Source organism: Suncus etruscus, chromosome 9, assembly GCF_024139225.1.
Source record: "Suncus etruscus isolate mSunEtr1 chromosome 9, mSunEtr1.pri.cur, whole genome shotgun sequence".
NCBI classification, from domain to species: Eukaryota; Metazoa; Chordata; class Mammalia; order Eulipotyphla; family Soricidae; genus Suncus; species Suncus etruscus.
Window position 1 is genome coordinate 35,322,535 of NC_064856.1, and position 20,523 is coordinate 35,343,057.

Sequence of the window (20,523 nt, forward strand, 5' to 3'; positions counted from 1 at the left end):
GAAAGAAAGAAAGAAAAGAAAGAAAAAAGAAAGAAAGAAAGAGAAAAGAAAAAAGAGAAGAAAGAAAGAAAGAAAGAAAGAAAGAAAGAAAGAAAGAAAGAAAGAAAGAAAGAAAGAAAGAAAGAAAGAAAGAAGAAAGAAAATGTACAAGGGCCTTTTCCCTGGCAAAGCTTAGAAAGCCCCCATAGAAAAGTGCTGTTATGAAGCCAACTCTGAAGGCAAGCAACTTGAATTCTCCATATGCAGAGCTCTGGTACCTGAGGTTGAGATGTGGCTCTTGCCTTTTTAATTTTCTTCTCTTTTTGTCTCTCTGTCTCTGACTGTCCCTTTTCCTCCTGCCTCACTATTTATTTTACTTCACTATTGGTTTCCTGAAATTCTTTTTTAACAAGAAAGACAATATTCTTGGAAAATCTGGTTGACACTGAATTTTCTTTTTATGTACATAGCAATTTTTTTCATTAGCCTGAATCAACTGGAGAATTTGGGTAAGGGGTACCAGTTCTGGCACTGTGTGGATTAAGTAGACTTTGGATATGGCTCAGCTGTCTTGTGGGGCTGGTGGTATATTAATGTATTTGCCAGAGAGGTGGTGCTTGTGACTGATTTTAATCTTTCTAGTCCAACTCTTGCAGTTATTTCCTGGTGTGACCAAGATGGCTTGTGTGTGTGTGGAATGTGGTGGTAGGGGAGGGTGAGGGGTAAGTGACAGCACTCTTTTTTTTTTTTCTTTTTAGGCTAGTCAAGTGAAGCAGTGGGAGTGGAGAAGGAACAAAGAAATCTGTAACTGACTGTGATCAATTAATTGTAAACACCACTGCACTCGGACCAGCTACAGCACTCTTATCTTGGCTCTCTACTTCACTCAATTCACATATCTCTTAGTAAGATAGCCAAGAGTTAGGTGACCTGCCACATAATTCTTTTGCTTGTTTATTTGTTTTGGGGGAGCAACCTGGTGACAACTCAGGGGTTACTCCTGGCTCTATGCTCAGAAATTATATATGGCAATCTTGGGGCTGATATGCAATACCAAAGATTGAACCCGGTTTGGCTGTGTAAAAGGGAATTTCCTTACCCACTGTATTTTTGCATCCCCCCGTTTTTAAAACCAAAAATATTCTACTGTAGTTTTCAGGAAAAAGAGTTATCAGTATTTTTTCTCACCAAATTCATGGCATTTTTATGTTTTTGAGAATTAAGTTAATGACTTTATGATGAGATATATTTTGTAACAACTATCAACTCACCTCTGCCCACTCAGTAGAACCAAGGAGACCAAATTCTTCTGCATCCCAACTGGCAAACAAAATTGTTCTTCTAGGTCTCCAACCTAAAAGATATGCACAAACATATAAAATCTACACAATTAACAAGGTGTCAAGCCATTTATGAGACCAACAAAACACAAACAATAGTGAGAAAAATGGAAGTAACATGGAAGGGTAGTGTGGTAAAATATTTACTCATATAATTTCTTCTTATAAGAATTCTAAAGGAATATTCTCAAATAATAAGTGGTATATTTTTATTAAAAATGGGGAAAAGGGGCTTTTCTGCGTGAGGCAGCCAAGAAGACAACAGCGAATATAAAATCTTCAGGGCCCAACACCTGGTAAGATGTACCCATCCAATAAGGGTGTTTCAAGAGAAGCGTTACCACTCTGTTTTGTTCTGCAGTTGTGCGCATCTTCTAACTCTTGAACACCACCACAGCACATAGTAAAAACCATACTACAAGCATGGCAATGGGGAAACAATACAGGACAACTCCATGTATAGAGGGAATGAAGATGGCAGCTCTGATGTCCAAAAACAACAACAACAACAACAACAACAACAACAAAAACCCAACCAGCTATGTAATCTTTCAGATAAGGTGTTTAGAGAAAAAATATGGAGGATGTTCATGGAGTTCAAAGAAAGCATAGATCAAGTTGAATGTAACACAAATAAGAACGAAGAGTATATGAAGATAGAAGTCAGAAAACGTCATACTGAAATAACAGGTCTGAAAAAGTTGGTAGATGAAATGAAAACCTCAATGGAAAGCCTCTCAAATGGAGTAACAGCAACTAAAGATGGGGTCAATGAGCCAGAGGATGAGATGTAGAATAATTCCACACAGCAGAAGAGATTGGAAAAGAACCTTAAAGCAAATAATCAGACAATGGATAAACTACTCAAAGAATGTGAACAGTTAAAATTAGAAGTCTTTGATAAACTCAACAGAAACAACATAGGAATCATTGGAGTCCCAGAGACCCAGGAAGAGATTAATAATAAGAGGAGTTGGAAAAAAAAGAAGAGGAAGAAGAATAAAAAGAGGAAGAAGAGGAAAAAGAAGGGAAGAAAAAGAAGACAAGAAAAGAGGAGGAGGCTAGGGATGTCGTTCAATTTGTAGAGCAGATGATTTATAGGTGTCAATGCCTAGATTTGATCCCAGATGATCTTGAGTTCATGCTCTAATATTCTCACAACTTGTATGAATTTGTATATATCTGTGTATAAAAATATGTGAAATACTTATGCATGCTCACATCTAATAAAGCAACTGTAAAAAAATAACAAAAGCCTGAAAAAACACTTGAAAAAAATATTTTCCTGATATATATATGTATGTATATATATGTATATACATACATATATATACTGCTAGAAATTCGAAATTATAAAAATATTAGCAGAAAAAATTGCTCAGAGGAGAAGGACTTCTACCACAGTTTATAATAATTTACATGTTTCTATTGGTAAATGTCTTCTAGAGTGAGGAAACTGAGACACAACACTTCTACCCCAACCCTGGAAAAAAAAAGTGATAAGTCAAGATTTAAACAAATAAACAAAAAATGGCGAAAAGGGCAGAGAAACAGTGCAAGTTAAGACACTTTCTCTGCATAAAGGTGATGTGGTTTGATCCTCAGTACCATATATGTTCTCGTGAGCACCATGGGTAGTGGACCTGAGCACAGAGAACCCCAAAATGAAGAATGGAAGGAAAAAAGAAAAAAGGAAGGCAGGAAGTAAGGAAGGAAAGAAGGAAGAAGGAGATATGGAAGAAAGGAAGGAAGGAAGGGAGGGAGGGAAGATAGAGTCAAAATCTTGTAAATAAATACATTGGATTTATAATTACTGGGTATACATAGAAGACATCAATGGTATATTGCTGTCAAATAGAAAAAATGCTATATGGTCAATAAATAGATGAAAAATGCTCATTATCAAGAATACGCAAATCAGTATGATAGTGAGATATCAGTTCACATTATGAGACTAGAATACATTTAACAGGACATAATTAATAAGTGCTTATGAGCTATAGAAAAAAGGAGTCCTTGTTTACTGTTGATGGAATTGAAAATTGGTCTTCTATAGAACACAGAATGGAGATTTCTCAAAATATTAAAAATAGGTTTATATTATAACTCAGAAATCTCACTCCTCAATGTAACATAAAAGTCAAAATAAACCTAAAGAGACATCTACTCACCTATGTTTGCTAAGGGGCTATTTATTTATTTATTTATTTAATTTGAGTTTTGGGCCATACCCAATGGTGCTCAGGGGTTACTCCTGACTCTGTGCTCAGAAATTTTTCCGGGAAGACTTGAGGGGCCATATGGGATACTGAGGATCAAACCTGTGTCAGCCATTAGCAAGGCAAATGTCCTATTTGCTATTGTGCTATTGCTCCCACCCCTACAGTGCTATTTATAATAGCCATGATCTGAAATAAAAATAACTCAAGTTCTCAACAGCAGATGAGTAGATAAAGAAGTTCACACACACACACACACACACACACACACACACACACAATGAAATAGTACTTAGCTATGAGAAAAAATGAAATCTAGCCTTTGACCACATAGAAAGAACAAAATGGGTCAGGTAAACAAAGTAAGCCAGAAGGAGAAAGACAAATATGAGATGATCTTATTCCTATATGGTATGTAGAGAAGCAAAGCAAGGAAGTAGACAAAAATTAACTAGTTTTTGTTTATTTTTGAGCTATATTCAGCAGGTTCATGATCTGTTTCCAGTTCAGCCTCAGGGTTGTTACAAATCATGCTTCCCAGAGGATCATATAGTAGAAAGGAATAAACCCAGGCCTTCCTCATGCAAAGGATCTACTCAATTGTCTTTGACCTAAAACCAATTCTTGGATTCAGATTGCAGAGCTGATATTACTAGATGAGGGAGAGAGGGGTATTAAAGAGAGGATGAATCCAACCAACAGTAACAGAGGGAAATTGGTAATTTGGTATGGCTGCTATGAGGTAACACAGACTTTGAAAAACATGCAGTTGTGCAATTTTGCATTACTTGAAAAATCATAATAAAATTATCTGTCCTGGGGCCGGAGAGATAGCATGGAGGTAGGGCATTTGCCTTGCATGCAGAAGGATGATGGTTCAAATCCTGGCATCCCGTATGGTCCCCTGAGCCTGCCAGGAGAAATTTCTAAGCATAGAGCCAGGTGTAACCCCTGAGTGCTGCCGGGTGTGACCCAAAACCAAAAAAAAAAAAAAATCTGTCCTAAGAGAAGATAAAACTGGGAGAATCTCTTTAGGACCCTTTGTATTGTCTTAGATTCATATGGACAATTGTATAATAACAGGGGGTTGTGCAATTTCACCCCATTCACTGCCAATAATGCCAATAATAGTCAACAAAGCATAAGTTAGCTATTGTAAAGCTGCTGCTATCAAAAAGTACAAAACTCATTTAGAAAGTCAAGCAATTACTGCACTACCCCACTCATTGTAGAAACCTTACCATAGATAGACTGGTTTTCTTGACTCTCATCTGTATTATCTCTGGATATTATTACCATACTATTTTTTTTCATTTTTTCACCCCAGTCCCCTATTTTTCTTTATTTTTATATCCAACAAATGAGTGTGATAATTCTATGTCTATCCCTCTCCCTCTGACTCATTTCGTTCAGCATAATACACTCCATATCCATTTATGTGATACAAAAAACTTTTATATACTTTTATTAGGCAGTACAATCTGTATTCTTGTGAGTAAGATTTTATCTCAATTATTCGAGACACTTCATGTGAGGTCTAAGGTTGGAAGAATACAAGGACTTTCTTCCCATAGGTCCTTAGTCTGGATGCCTTTATTCAAAGGTATTTATTTGGTGGGGGGGAGCATACTCAGTGATGCTGAGGGATCTCTCCTGATGGTGCCCATGGCACCATATGAGATTTTGGTGATTGAACCCAAATCTTCTGTGTTAAAGGCAAACACCCTACTCACTGTACTATTTCTGACCCCTCAAATGGTATTTTTATACCAGGTTTTTAAGGATTAACTGACTCATAGGGATCATTCTTATACCCTATTTTTATTACCTTTTCTTTTCAGTGTTCCAAAACTCCTCACAATTTCTTGAACAACAGCTGCTCCACTTTGTGGATCGATGCCACCAAATACCCATGAATCACGATGACCTCCAAGAATGACATATCTATCTAGAAAGCATCATTAAAAAATTTACATATTTCAGATTAAAAACAGCAAATGTCAAATGACTCGTAGAATCTAAAGACAGACCACTTGTGGGCTGGAGAGATAACTTAAAAGGCTGAGCTCGGGCCCGGAGAGATAGCACAGGGGCGTTTGCCTTGCAAGCAGCCGATCCAGGACCAAAAGTGGTTGGTTCGAATCCCAGTGTCTCATATGGTCCCCTGTGCCTGCCAGGAGCTATTTCTGAGCAGTCAGCCAGGAGTAACCCCTGAGCACCGCCGGGTGTGGCCCCAAAACCAAAAAAAAAAAAAAAAAAAAAAAGGCTGAGCTCATGATTTACATGTGGGAGGGCTGTGTATGACCCAGGTTTCACGTTTCCCTGAATACTATTCAGATTAATCTGGGAGTCACTTCAAAGACCTTTGGGTGTGGCCATAAACAAATTACTGCAGAGAACTTGTTTCAAAGACAGATAGCAAGGCTTCAAAAGATTTCATAAATATTTATATACATATCATATATTTTAACATTGCTTTATTTTACTATGTGAAGATATAAATGTGATAAAAATATATTTTGTCATATTATAGTTAAGTACAGCAATTTAAGTAATAATTAGTATGACATTATTTTCATCTTAACCATCATATAACTTGCTATTATTTCTTTCATATATACTTATTACCTTCCAGTGTTTTTAGAGTAACTGAATACTGTGGGCAATATAGTAAGTTTTCGACTCCCTACTCTTTCTTTCAAAGATGTTCCTATTTACAGATGTTTCTCCCCTTCATGAATTGTTCCCATTTACATAAAAAGGGAATTTCTGCCCTTACCTAGCAACCAGAGACAAAGTATTTATCATATTTAAATAAGGATAAGAGGCTGTTGTCCTTGGGCAGGGTCTTTTATTATACCCTTCTTTTCTCAAATGTAAGTAGAGAGTGAGCAGAAAATAGATAAAATTCAACAAATACTATTTAATTCTTATTGAAATAATACACATATTTCTTTTTCTTTCTTATTTCTGGGCCAGATCTGTTAGTGCTCAGTGTTGTTTACTCCTGGCTCTGCATTCAGGAATCACTCGGAGAATCTGGTGATCATTTCAGAAGCTGGGGATCGAAATCAGATCAGTGTGGACAAGGCATGCCCTTGACCAGTTTTAGTATTACTCCAGCCCCAATACCAGTATTTTTGAATGTTAAAGATAGTGCTGGCTGTTTTTAATAAAGATATAAAATTTAGTGAGTGTATTCTGTTGAGAAATATATAAGCAAATAGCTTCTTAAAGAAGTAATAATTTATATATACATAATGAAAAATGTAAATGTATATTTGCTTATCAAATGTATTAATAACATATTTTAATAAATTGTGCTTTCTGTATATTTCATCAACTTTGGTGGAAAATCATATTAAGTAATCATGAATTCAAAGTTACCTTGATTTTTTGTGGCCATCTTTCATATAGTTATTATAGCATAAAATGATTATTCATGAAGATGGAATTTAAAACAATCCAGAAAACACTTGACACGGTTATTTTCTTGTCCTTTTTTTCCTAGGGTCTTTAACTGAAGCATGTGAAGTTATTCTTTGCTGATTGTGGTTAATTGACATTAAAGCAGAGCTTCTCTGCTTCATTCACTTTACATTCTTAGTGCCTGATATAGAAGAGTTACTAGGCTGATAGTTGCTAGCAAATGATTTATTTACCTGGTTCCAGTGCTCCTTTGAGTGTTCCTATGATATTATAAATTCTTGTTACTTTATTGTCAGAATGGATGTGCATCTTGACTTTTCTAATGCAAAAAACAAAAGACATACTCCAAAAATACTGATTAACAGTTTATAACTCATAATTTTCAATATTTCTACCATTACCTAAAACGTATACACATGCAGTCAGAAATTACATTAGTCAATTATTCCGTTGTAAGGATGTCATAGTATTCCCATCATCATGCAGGTTTATTTAGCTACCTCCTACAGGTTTTTTTTTAAAATGTTTTCTATCCTTAAAAGGAGTTAAAATAAAATAATTTCTTAACTGAGCAGAAAAGTTTCCAGTGAAGCCAGGTCCAACATTGTAGGGCACTGGAAGTTTTCCTTTCCAGCTGGGATCTGGTGCTGCTGATCCACCCATTTTCCTGTTGAGCATGAAAAGCATCATCACTGGAAGCAGAGAACTGAAGTTATAGAGTCAGAAATTTTGCATCAGGGGCCAGAGAGATAGCACAGCAGAAGGCGTTTGCCTTTCATGCAGAAGGATGGTGGTTCGAATCCCAGTAATCCCATATGGTCCCCTGAGCCTGACAGAGGTGATTTCTGAGTGCAGAGCCAGGAGTAACCCCTAAGCAGTGCCGGGTGTGACCCCCCCCCCAAAAAAAAACCCAAACAAACAAAAAAAGAAATTTTGCATGTGATCTGTTAATTCTTACTATAATGATTCTGTTTAATTATTGCTATCAGTCTTTTTTTTTTTTTTTTGGTGTTTTTGGGTCACACCCGGCAGTGCTCAGGAGTTACTCCTGGCTATATGCTCAGAAATAGCTCCTGGCAGGCACGGGGGAACATATGGGACACCGGGATTTGAATCAACCACCTTTGGTCCTGGATCGGCTGCTTGCAAGGCAAACACCGCTGTGCTATCTCTCTGGGCCCTGCTATCAGTCTTATAGCTTTTCTGTACTTATGTAAGTAACTTCTGTCATAACTTCAACATTTTTATGTTGAAGTCATTTTACTGATTGCACTTACAAAATGGCTTGCAAAATCTAACTTAAATACATATGAGATAAAATACATTTGCAAGTGTTTAGTTCTTCTAATTCAGTAACATGGCACAACCAGCATTGGTCTAATTAAACAAGGTCATCAAATTGTAGACAAAATCAAATCAACCTCACATCCAATTTTGTATGTATCTTCCTTCCTTCTTATATTCCATAAACTATTTTTGTAATTATAAAGAGAAAGACATGGGGCCAGCATGGTGGCGCTAGAGGTAAGGTGCCTGCCTTGCCTGTGCTAGCCTAGGACGAACCTAGGTTTGATCCCCTGGCGTCCCATATGGTTCCCAAGCCAGGCGCGATTTCTGAGCTCATAGCCAGGAGTAACCCCTGAGCATCACCGGGTGTGGCCTCTCCCCAAAAAAAGAGAAAGAAAGACTTATTTAAAATATATTATTTGAATTGTACTATAATCAGATAATACTCTGAAGGTTTTTTTTTCTCCTCATTAAAAATACAGAATAGAGCTAGATGATAGCTCAAAGGACATATACATATACATTGGATAGTGAAGGCCCAGGTTTGATCATTAGCTCTACATTACTTCCAGAGCATCCACATAATTTAATATTATTGTATGACAGAGCTTTTAATAGCTTAATGGACTAAAATAGTCAGTAGTATGCTTAGCTACTTATTTATTATTGAACATTTTTCTATTAATTATATTTCATCTATTATTACAGATAAGGCTATAATTTATCTTTTAAATTTTATGACTTTAAAAGGATGAAAATTTAAAAAATCATATTTTAAATTTAATGACTTTTTATACTTTATAAAAATGTAATACAAATACATAACCCATGATACTCGCAAAATTGTGTCTGATCTGATTCTGAATTAGCCATAGGTACATCTAACCTTTCAAAAGGTTTCAAAAGCTAACCTTTCAAAATCAAAAGGCAAAAAGACCAAGGCTCTGTAAATAAACAGATGCCTCCAATTCTCTGATATCAACCCTCTTTCATTTGAAAATGCAATTTTTCACCAGGCCATGAAGAGTTTTTTTAGTGATGTAAAAGAATGCCTGAACTCTACAAAGAGAAAGGACTAATTGAAAATTTGGTGTGTAATTGGGAGCCAGGAGACAATAGGCAAAAAAAGAGAAAATTTGAATAACAAGAAATTAAGGAAGTTCAATAATGAAAACAGAGGGGAATATAAAAAAGAGATGAAGAGGAAATAGATGTTGTACTCACAGTGTGTCATTTGTTTCTTCAAAATGTATACAAGAGGATCAAAAGAGTAAATAAAGGTTAATAAGAAAGAGAAATGTGAAGGAAATAGTGAGGATAGGAAAACCTCAATGAGGTTGTATACTCAACACATGCTGCAAACTCAGACTAAGTAATAGAAATGGTCACTAAAAAAACTCCCCCCAAAACAAAATCCATCAAATTAAAAAAATAAAAATGATCCAAAAGCACTTTTAGTTTTAAAAAATAGTGGAGAAGTGGGGCTGGAAGGAAGAACAGACTATAGGTGAGCTACCTGATCATTCTTTTTTTTGGGGGGGTGGTGGTCACCCCTGGCAGCACTCAGGAATTACTCCTGGCTGTATGCTCAGAAATCGGCCCTGGCAAGCTCAGGGACCATATGGGATGCCGGAATTCGAACCACCGTCCTTCTGCATGCAAGGCAAACACTCTACCTCCATGCTATCTCTCTGGCCCCTACCTGATCATTCTAAACAAAAAATTCATTGCTCACAAACACATATTGGAGGCAGTGGTGCTGATTCATCCAGATAAATTTCCTCTGAGATGTCTTGGCAGTGGGGAAGACTGACAGTGACATAGGACCTTGAGATTACAAAAGGAACCATGATAAAGCAGAGCAAAACCCCAACATAGCTTGTGGGTGAAGATTGTAATCAGTAGTAAATCCTAAATAACCTGTCTAAAACAGACTTCAGAGTAGAAATGCTGAGAATGTTCAATAAACTCAAAGAAACAATGGAAGGTACTGCCAATATAACAGAGGGTATGAGAGCAGAAATGAGAAAACTACAAACAGAAATGTCAGAACTGAAAAAACTGGCAAAATGAAAAATTCATTGGAAGGCATCACCAGCAAAGAAACAGCTGCTGAGGACCAAATCAGTGAACTCAAAGTTGGAGTACAGTAAACCTCCAGAGAGCAATATAAGATGGAAAATGCCTCTAGTAGACAAAAAGGAGAAATTTGGAAGCATTGAGATTCTTATGAGATTGCCAAGAAAAAAACACCTATAAATAAGCTGTAGTCTAAGACATCATTGCTGAGAATTACCAGTACTATAAAACACATGTGCTCACATCTTGGATGCCCAAAGAACACTAGTTAAATGAGACCCAAGTGAAACACCTCAAGGTACATTCTAATCAGAATGATGAAAACAATAGACAGGACAGAAATAGAGTACTCAAAGATAGAATAATCTTGCTAGATCAAAAGGAAATTACATATAAAAGGCCATCTTTAAGATTTACAGTGGATTTACCAAAGGAAACTATCTGGGCCTGAAGACAGGAGGGGCATATAGTGAAAAAATTCAATGAAATGAATGCCTCACCAGGAGGTATTCATTAATATTCTCATTAATATTTGAAAGACCAATACACAACTTCATAGAGATAAACAACAGCTCAGAAATTTCATAGGTTTGAAATCATCATTATGAGAAGAACTACATGAGCTACTTTAAGACAAGGCAAATCTCACAAACACACTAAACTTTTATATAAAGATAGAAAGATATAGAAAGGTATTTCCAAGGCTTCATGGAAATCATCTCTCTCAATGTCAATAGATTAAAATACCTCTTAAGAAATACAGAGTGGGGGCCCGGAGAGATAGCACAGCGGCATTTGCCTTGCAAGCAGCCGATCCAGGACCAAAGGTGGTTGGTTCGAATCCCGGTGTCCCATATGGTCCCCCGTGCCTGCCAGGAGTTATTTCTGAGCAGACAGCCAGGAGTAACCCCTGAGCAGTGCCAGGTGTGACCCAAAAACCAAAAAAAAAAAAAAAAAAAAAAAGAAATACAGAGTGACAGGATGGTTAGAAAATTGAAACCGGAGTGAGTGAGAAATGGCTGCATGTGGGGGTTTCCAGGCAGAGTGCTGATTGCTCTACCTGCAGAGTCTCCACCCGGCTGTGCTTCTTCTGAGGAAACTGAGCACCGGAAGGGAGCCCTGTCCTACTCTTCTCTGTCTTTCCTGAACTCTGGAAGCTCTCCTCAGAGCCCTGGGAAGCGAACCCCAAAGAAACTACATTCGGGAGCTACCCAGCGAGCCAGTGAGTGAGTGAGAAATGGCTGCATGTGGGGGTTTCCAGGCAGAGTGCTGATTGCTCTACCTGCAGAGTCTCCACCGGGCTGTGCTTCTTCTGAGGAACTGAGCACCGGAAGGGAGCCCTGTCCTATCCTTCTCGTTCTTTCCTGAACTCTGGAAGCTCTCCTCAGAGCCCTGGGAAGCGAACCCCAAAGAAACTACATTTGGAAGCTACCCAGCGAACCAGAAACTGAGCACCTGAAGGGAGCCCTGTCCTACTCTTCTCTGTCTTTCCTGAACTCTGGAAGCTCTCCTCAGAGCCCTGGGAAGCGAACCCCAAAGAAACTACATTCGGGAGCTACCCAGCGAGCCAGTGAGTGAGTAAGAAATGGCTGCATGTGGGGGTTTCCAGGCAGAGTGCTGATTGCTCTACCTGCAGTCTCCACCCGGCTGTGCTTCTTCTGAGGAAACTGAGCACCGGAAGGGAGCCCTGTCCTACCCTTCTCTGTCTTTCCTGAACTCTGGAAGCTCTCCTCAGAGCCCTGGGAAGCGAACCCCAAAGAAACTACATTCGGAAGCTACCCAACGAGCCAGTGACTCTCCTCAGAGTCCTGGGACGTGAACCCCAAAAATACAGCATTCTGAAGCTGCCCAGCGAGCGAGTGAAAACTATGCCTGACCAGTGGGGCCCGACTGTGAAAAACTGTGAGTGCTGCCTGTGTGTGTCTCTCTGCTATCCTGTTGCGTGAACCTCCTGAGAGTGGGCTGAAAAGAGGATCCAGAAGGCACTTAGCTCCACTTCGCTACGCAGCCGTGCGCTCTTTCTAAAAAAAGAACACCATCACAAGAAGAAAAAAACCACACTAAGAACTGTGCTGGATCACAGAAGCAAGAATTTCTCTCCAGACTGTCTTCTCTGCTGCGTGCTTGGGCCTAAGATTTGATCCTATGTGAGGCTTCATCCACGGAGGACTCCCCTACCTTGGAGGCAAGTCGGCCCATCCAGAAAGGGCGGAGCCAGAGAAGTGTGTTGCCTGCATCATATAACCAATGAATACCACCACAACACGTAGAAAAACCCACAATACAAGTGTGACAATGGGGAAACAACGCAGGCCAGCATCAGACATAGAGAATGAAGATGACAATTCTGATGACCAGTTAATGACCAACCAACTAATCAATCTCTCAGATAAGGACTTTAGAGTAGCAATATGGAATATACTCAAAGAACTCAAAGAAACCATGAATAGAATAGAACAGAACACTAATAAGAATCAAGAAAATATGAAGACAGAAATCACAAAACTCCAAACTGAAATAACATGTCAAATAACAGGCCTGAAAAAATCAGTAAACGAAGTGAATGACAAAATGGATAAGCTCTGGGACAGGGTATCAGAAGCTGAGAATAGACTTGGTGCTGTGGAAGATGAGATACATAACAATTCCATACAACAGGAGAGATTGGAAAAAAAACTTAAAACAAATGAACAGACAATGGAAAAATTAGTCAAAGAATGGGAACAGATGAAAATAGAGGTCTATGATAAGATCAACAGAAACAACTTAAGAATCATTGGAGTCCCAGAGACCCAGGAAGAAAATTTCCAGGAAGAATCAACGGTCAAGAACATCATTAAAGAGAAACACCCAGAGTAAAGAATATATGTGATCAAATCCTGCATGCTCGAAGAGTACCAACCAAAAGAGACCCAAGAAAAACCACCCCAAGACACATCCTAGTCACAATGACAAATCCCACAGATAGAGACAGAATTCTGAAAACAGCAAGATCAAAAGGGGAAATTACATTCAAGCAAGCATCCTTGAGATTTACAGCAGACCTGTCACCAGAAACACTAAATGCCAGAAAGCAGTGGTGGGATATTGTGACAAGACTGAATGAAATGAATGCTTCACCTAGAATACTGTACCCAGCAAAACTCACTTTCCGGTTTGACGGAAGAATACATGGTTTCACAGACAAAAAACAGCTCAGAAACTTTACAGACTCAAAACCAGTCTTAAGAGAAAAACTGAAAGACCTAATCTAAGACAAGACTGACCAAAAGACACACCAAATTTCGATATAAAGATGGCATTAAATCCCAGGACAATTCTTTCTCTCAACGTCAATGGACTAAATGCACCAGTTAAGAGACACAGAGTGGCTAAATGGATCAAAAAACTCAATCCAACCTTCTGCTGCCTACAAGAAACGCACCTGAATAGTCAGAACAAACATAGACTCAAAATAAAAGGCTGGAGAAAAGTTATCCAAGCAAACAACACCCATTAAAAAGCTGGAGTGGCCATACTAATATCAGATAATGCAAACTTTATACTCAGGAAGGTTGTAAGGGACAAAGATGGACATTTTATATTAATCAAGGGGTATGTAGAGCAGGAAGAAATAACTCTCCTAAACATATATGCACCAAATGAGGGGCCAGCAAAATATTTAAAACAACTGTTGACAAATCTGAAAAACAATATCAATAACAACACAATAATTGTGGGGGACCTCAACACGGCTTTGTCAACACTGGATAGGTCAACCAGACTGAAACCCAACAAGAATATACTAGACCTGAGAAGAGAAATGGAAGAAAGAGGCCTAGTGGATATATATAGGACACTCCATCCCCAGAAACCTGGATACACATTCTTCTCCAATGTACATGGGACATTCTCCAGGATAGACTACATGCTGGCACATAAAACATACCTCCATAAGATCAAGAGGATAGAAATTTTGCAGACTACCTTCGCTGACCACAAGGCTCTGAAATTATTTGTGAACTCCAAAGGGACTCAGAAGAAAAACTTTAACACCTGGAAGTTAAACAGCCTCATGCTCAATAACCAGTGGGTCCGAGATGAAATCAAGAAGGAAATCAAAAGGTTCCTGGAAACAAATGACAATAAAGACACAAACTATCAGAACTTATGGGACACAGCAAAAGCAGTACTGAGAGGAAAATTTATAGCTTTGCAAGCACACATCAGGAAGGAAGAAGGAGCTTACCTGAGTAGCTTAATGACACAGCTAATAGAACTAGAAAGTACTCAACAAAAGGACCCAAAAATAGGAAGACAGAAGGAAATAACAAAGCTGAGAGCAGAAATCAACGAAGTGGAAACCCAAAAAACAATCCGAAAGATCAACGAAAGCTGAAGTTGGTTCTTCGAAAAAATAAACAAGATTGATAGACCACTGGCAAACCTAACAAAGAAAGAGAGAGAGAGAAACTTGATAACTCGTATTAGAAATGAAAAAGGAGAGATCACTACTGATATGACAGAGATTCAAAGGGTAATCAGAAACTACTTTGAAAAACTCTATGCCACTAAAAATGAGAACCTGGAAGAAATGGATAAATTCTTGGACTCTTATAATCTTCCACGGTTGAAAGAAGAGGATGTAGCATATCTAAACACCCCCATCACCATTGATGAAATAAAAATGGTAATCAAAAGTCTGCCCAAAAACAAAAGCCCAGGCCCAGATGGATTCACTAATGAATTCTATCAAACTTTCCAAGAGGAACTACTACCAATCCTGGCAATACTCTTTCATGAAATTGAACAAGTGGAAACACTCCCAAATAGCTTTTATGAAGCCAACATCACCTTGATACCTAAACCAGACAGAGATGCTACGAAAAAAGAAAATTACAGACCAATATCGCTGATGAATGCAGATGCAAAGATCCTCAACAAAATCCTGACAAATAGGATTCAATACCTCATTAAGAAGATCATCCACTACGATCAAGTAGGTTTCATCCCAGGAATGCAAGGATGGTTTAACATCCGTAAGTCTATCAACATAATACACAACATCAACAACAAGAAAAATAAAAACCACATGATTATATCAATAGATGCAGAGAAAGCATTTGACAAGGTCCAACACCCATTCTTGATCAAAACTCTCAGCAAGATGGGAATGGAAGGAACCTTTCTCAATATAGTTAAGGCCATCTACCACAGGCCAGTGGCAAATATTATCCTCAATGGAGAAAAACTAAAAGCCTTCCCTCTAAATTCTGGCACAAGACAAGGCTGTCCTCTCTCACCACTCCTATTCAACATAGCACTGGAAGTACTTGGTATAGCGATTAGGCAAGAAAAAGATATCAAGGGAATCCAGATAGGAAAGGAAGAATTCAAGCTCTCACTGTTTGCAGATGACATGATGCTCTACTTAGAAAACCCTAAAGACTCTACCAAAAAGCTTCTAGAAACAATAGACTCATATAGCAAGGTGGCAGGCTACAAAATTAACACACAAAAATCAATGGCCTTTCTATACACCAATAGTAATAAGGAAGAAATAGACATTAAGAAAACAACCCCATTCACAATAGTACCACACAAACTCAAATATCTTGGAATCAACTTGACTAAAAATGTGAAAGACCTATACAAAGAAAACTATAAAACTCTGCTCCAAGAAATAAGAGAGGACACGCGAAAATGGAAACACATACCTTGCTCATGGATTGGCAGGATTAACATCATCAAAATGGCAATACTCCCCAAGGCGTTATACAGATTCAACGCTATCCCTCTTAAGATACCTATGACATTCTTCAAAGAGGTAGATCAGGCACTTTTGAAATTTGTTTGGAACAATAAACACCCTAGAATAGCTAAAGCAATCATTGGGAAAAAGAATATGGGAGGAATTACTTTCCCCAACTTTAAACTTTACTACAAAGCAATAGTTATCAAAACAGCATGGTATTGGAATAAGGACAGACCCTCAGATCAGTGGAATAGGCTTGAATACTCAGAAAATGTTCCCCAGACATACAATCACCTAATTTTTGATAAAGGAGCAGGAAATCCTAAATGGAGCAAGGAAAGCCTCTTCAACAAGTGGTGTTGGCACAACTGGCTAGCCACTTGCAAAAAATTGAACTTAGACCCCCAGCTAACATCATGTACGAAGGTAAAATCCAAATGGATTAAAGACCTCGATATCCGACCCCAAACCATAAGATATATAGAACAACACATAGGCAAAACTCTCCAGGACATTGAGACTTCAGGCATCTTCAAGGAGGAAACTGCACTCTCCAAGCAAGTGAAAACAGAGATTAACAGATGGGAATATTTTAAGTTGAGAAGCTTCTGCACCTCAAAGAAAATAGTGCCCAGGATACAAGAGCCACCCACTGAGTGGGAGAATCTATTCACCCAATACCCTTCAGACAGAGGGCTAATCTCCAAAATATACAAGGCACTGACAGAAATTTACAAGAAAAAAACATCTAATCCCATCAAAAAATGGGGAGAAGAAATGAACAGACACTTTGACAAAGAAGAAATACAAATGGCCAAAAGACACATGAAGAAATGCTCCACATCACTAATCATCAGAGAGATGCAAATCAAAACAACAATGAGATACCACCTCACACCACAGAGAATGGCACACATCACAAAGAATGAGAACAAACAGTGCTGGCGGGGATGTGGAGAGAAAGGAACCCTTATCCACTGCTGGTGGGAATGCCGTCTAGTTCAACCTTTATGGAAAGCAATATGGAGATTCCTCCAAAAACTGGAAATCGAGCTCCCATACGATCCAGCTATACCACTCCTAGGAATATACCCTAAGAACACAAAAATACAATACAAAAATCCCTTCCTTACACCTATATTCATTGCAGCACTATTTACCATAGCAAGACTCTGGAAACAACCAAGATGCCCTTGAACAGACGAATGGCTAAAGAAACTGTGGTACATATACACAATGGAATATTATGCAGCTGTCAGGAGGGATGAAGTCATGAAATTTTCCTATACATGGATGTACACAGAATCTATTATGCTGAGTGAAATTAGTCAGAGAGAGAGAGAAAAACGCAGAATGGTCTCACTCATCTATGGGTTTTAAGAAAAATGAAAGACATTCTTGCAATAATAAATTTCAGACACAAAAGAGAAAAGAGCTGGAAGTTCCAGCTCACCTCAGGAAGCTCACCACAAAGAGTGATGAGTTTAGTTAGAGAAATAACTACATTTTGAACTGTCCTAATATTGAGAATGTATGAGGGAAATGTAGAGCCTGTTTAGGGTACAGGCGGGGGTTGGGTGGGGAGGAGGGAGATTTGGTACTTGGGTGATGGGAATGTTGCACTGGTGATGGGTGGTGTTCCTTTTATGACTGAAACCCAAACACAATCATGTATGTAATCAAGGTGTTTAAATAAAAAAAAATATCATTCAAAAAAAAAAGAAAAGTTCCCCTTTGTCTATATTATATAATTTGTAAAAGTGAAAATTCTAAAATAAATCTATCTTTTCTTGTAAAAAAAAAAAAGAAAATTGAAACCAACCATATTCTACCTCCAAGAAACACATTTGAATAGGCAAAGAAAATATAGACACAAAGTCAATGCAAACAATCCTCGCAAAAATACAGAGATGGCCATAGACATAGACTTCAGGCTCAAAAAGGTTGTAAGAGAATGCTGCACTCAGTCACTTACTTAGAGCATATGTGTAACTTCAAAGTGTGGTATCTAGAAGTACCTGTCAATTATCATGTGAGAGATATAAAGTGCTCATTAAGTAATTCCAGAATAGAGCCAATACTCCTTAAAATGTCGAGGAAACTGGGGCAGGAGAAGTGGCGCAGCAGTAGGGCATTTGCCTTGCATGCGGCTGACCTAGGACCTAGGTGGTTTGATTCCCCGGCATCCCATATGGTCCCCCAAGTCAGAAGCAATTTATGAGTGCATAGCCAGGAGTAACCCCTGAGCATCACCAGGTGTGGCCCAAAAACCAAAGAAAAAATAAAATAAAATAAAATAATGAGAAAATTTCCCGAATAGAGCCAATATTCCATAAAGTGGTGAGAAAAATCATATTGACTGCCATCTCAGATGATGTTATTAATGAATAATAGAAAGAGTAGCATAAATGTTGCAGGTTGCCATTTAAAAAGAATTACTCAAGTAGTCAGTCAGTCATCTGTTTTCCACCAACTCACTCTAGGAGCTTATGTGCATCATAGTAACCAATTGGATGAACAGGAATACTTGGAAGACCAACAGCTTCTGTGATTCCACGCCTATACGCATATTCTGAAAAATAAAATACCTATAATAAAGACTCAGCATCTTTCAGAAGGTTCTTGGCAAATCACATTAAGATATTGAGTGTTATTTATGCTAGAATTAATATGGTTGAAAAGAAAAACATATTTAGATGGTAATAAAATGTAGAATAGATGATGCTATCATACATTCCTAAAAGAACATAAAATTATATAGCTATTTAGATAAACTCTTTTGAGCAGCAAAAACAAACAAACAAAAAACAGTGCACTATGGCCTGGCAATTCCATTTTTAGGTATTTACCCAAGAAAGATGAATATATAAGACTACAAAAAAACGCACTCAAAATTGGCTCACAGTTAACATATTATTTTAGTTAACAGTGACTGTTATTTAAAGTATGTACACATGAAAATTAATAAGAAATATTTAATAAATGCTTACAATGTACTGCCATGTGGTAATTAAAAATAACTCACAAATGCATATGATACATACATCAGCATAAATTTCAAACTATTGTGCTGAATTAAAGAAGCAAAGCACAGTAAAATTCATTGTGATATAGGTAAAAAATTCAAAATTAAGAAAATAAATTTAAGGTAACAGATTAAAACTAGATAGGAACATGAAAAAATTCTGGAGTTTTTAAATCTTGAGTGACATAGAGGTATACAATATTTGTTCATTAATCTATTTTTAAAGTGCTAGTAATTGACTCCAGTACCACAGATATACAAGGCAAGTATTACACTGAAGAGGAACTTCTCCAGTCCCATGCAATTAAAAAAATGTATGCAATTAAAAAAAAGTCTTCTGCTTTTAAAATCTGTGCATTTTATTGCTTGTAAGTTTCACCTCAAAATATTTTATTATTATCATCAGTTCTTAAGATTTATAAAACCAAGAGCTACCTATCATCATAAACATTTTAAGTTTCTAATAAGATTGGAAATTTTTGAAATCTTATTTTGCTTATAAATACAATGACAATGATACATTGGATATGTTTTCCACGAATCTCTTTAGATAAATAGCAAATAGAAAAGTGAACAAATAAGATAGACAAAATGAACACATATTTCTATTTGTATATAACTATTCCACATTAAAAAGCAAAATTTAAAGAGTATGATATGCAAAGGAAAACTTAATTAATGTTTCATAGAAATAACATGATTCTACTCATAAAATATCAAAATATATTTGACAGTCCACAGATATATTCTATTCAATCTCATTTGATATTCATAATTTTAACTTTATTTAACTAACATAGTTTAGTATAATTTCCTTTTTTATATTTTGGAATAAAAAGAAAAGTAAGTAAAGTTTAGTTTGATTTATATTTATAGGGAAGTTTATGTTGTTTACAAAAACCTAAACTATTATCTATGAAACATACTATTTTAAAAAAATTTAAAAATCCAAATAATTTTAGATAAAGTCATAATTTGATAGAAGAAATTTGTGAAGAGTCAATATAAAATGGCAGAAATACTTTGGCAATGTATTCTATTCACATATTAAGTCTTAATTCGTTCTAAAGCACAGGAAAAAGGGGACCACAGATTTCTGCAAGCAGCATCAATTAGCTGAGTACATTAGAAATAAATTAATCTCCCTCTGTTAATGATCTACTATCTTATAGTGGAACATTTCAGCATGGGACTATCATGTGGACTCTGGAATCCACTGCCTGAAGGTACATTCCAGCTCCTCATTTAGGATTGTTAAGATCTGAAGTTGATTACTAGCTCTAAATTTCACTAATATGGAGCTTACAGGATTTTCATCCACATGAAGAACTGGCATGTAAGAACACTCATTAAAAGTTAACACTGTTTTATATATCAACAATACAGAACATTTCTTGAATCTAGTTTTCTAAATGTTCATTTCATGAGACT

The 20,523-nt window shown here is 37.2% G+C and overlaps 1 protein-coding gene across 1 annotated transcript in view; it reads right to left on the bottom strand.

Moving 5' to 3' along the window:
- LOC126019133 (Putative N-acetylated-alpha-linked acidic dipeptidase) overlaps positions 1-20,523 on the bottom strand; it is a 71,068-nt gene that overhangs the window by 23,247 nt on the left and 27,298 nt on the right. The window contains exons 7-11 of the mRNA XM_049781326.1: positions 18,546-18,639; positions 7,536-7,634; positions 7,201-7,286; positions 5,367-5,486; positions 1,251-1,333 (exon numbers count right to left, since the gene is read on the bottom strand). Of these exons, the coding sequence (XP_049637283.1) occupies positions 1,251-1,333; positions 5,367-5,486; positions 7,201-7,286; positions 7,536-7,634; positions 18,546-18,639 (482 nt within the window). The remainder of the gene's footprint in view (positions 1-1,250; positions 1,334-5,366; positions 5,487-7,200; positions 7,287-7,535; positions 7,635-18,545; positions 18,640-20,523) is intronic.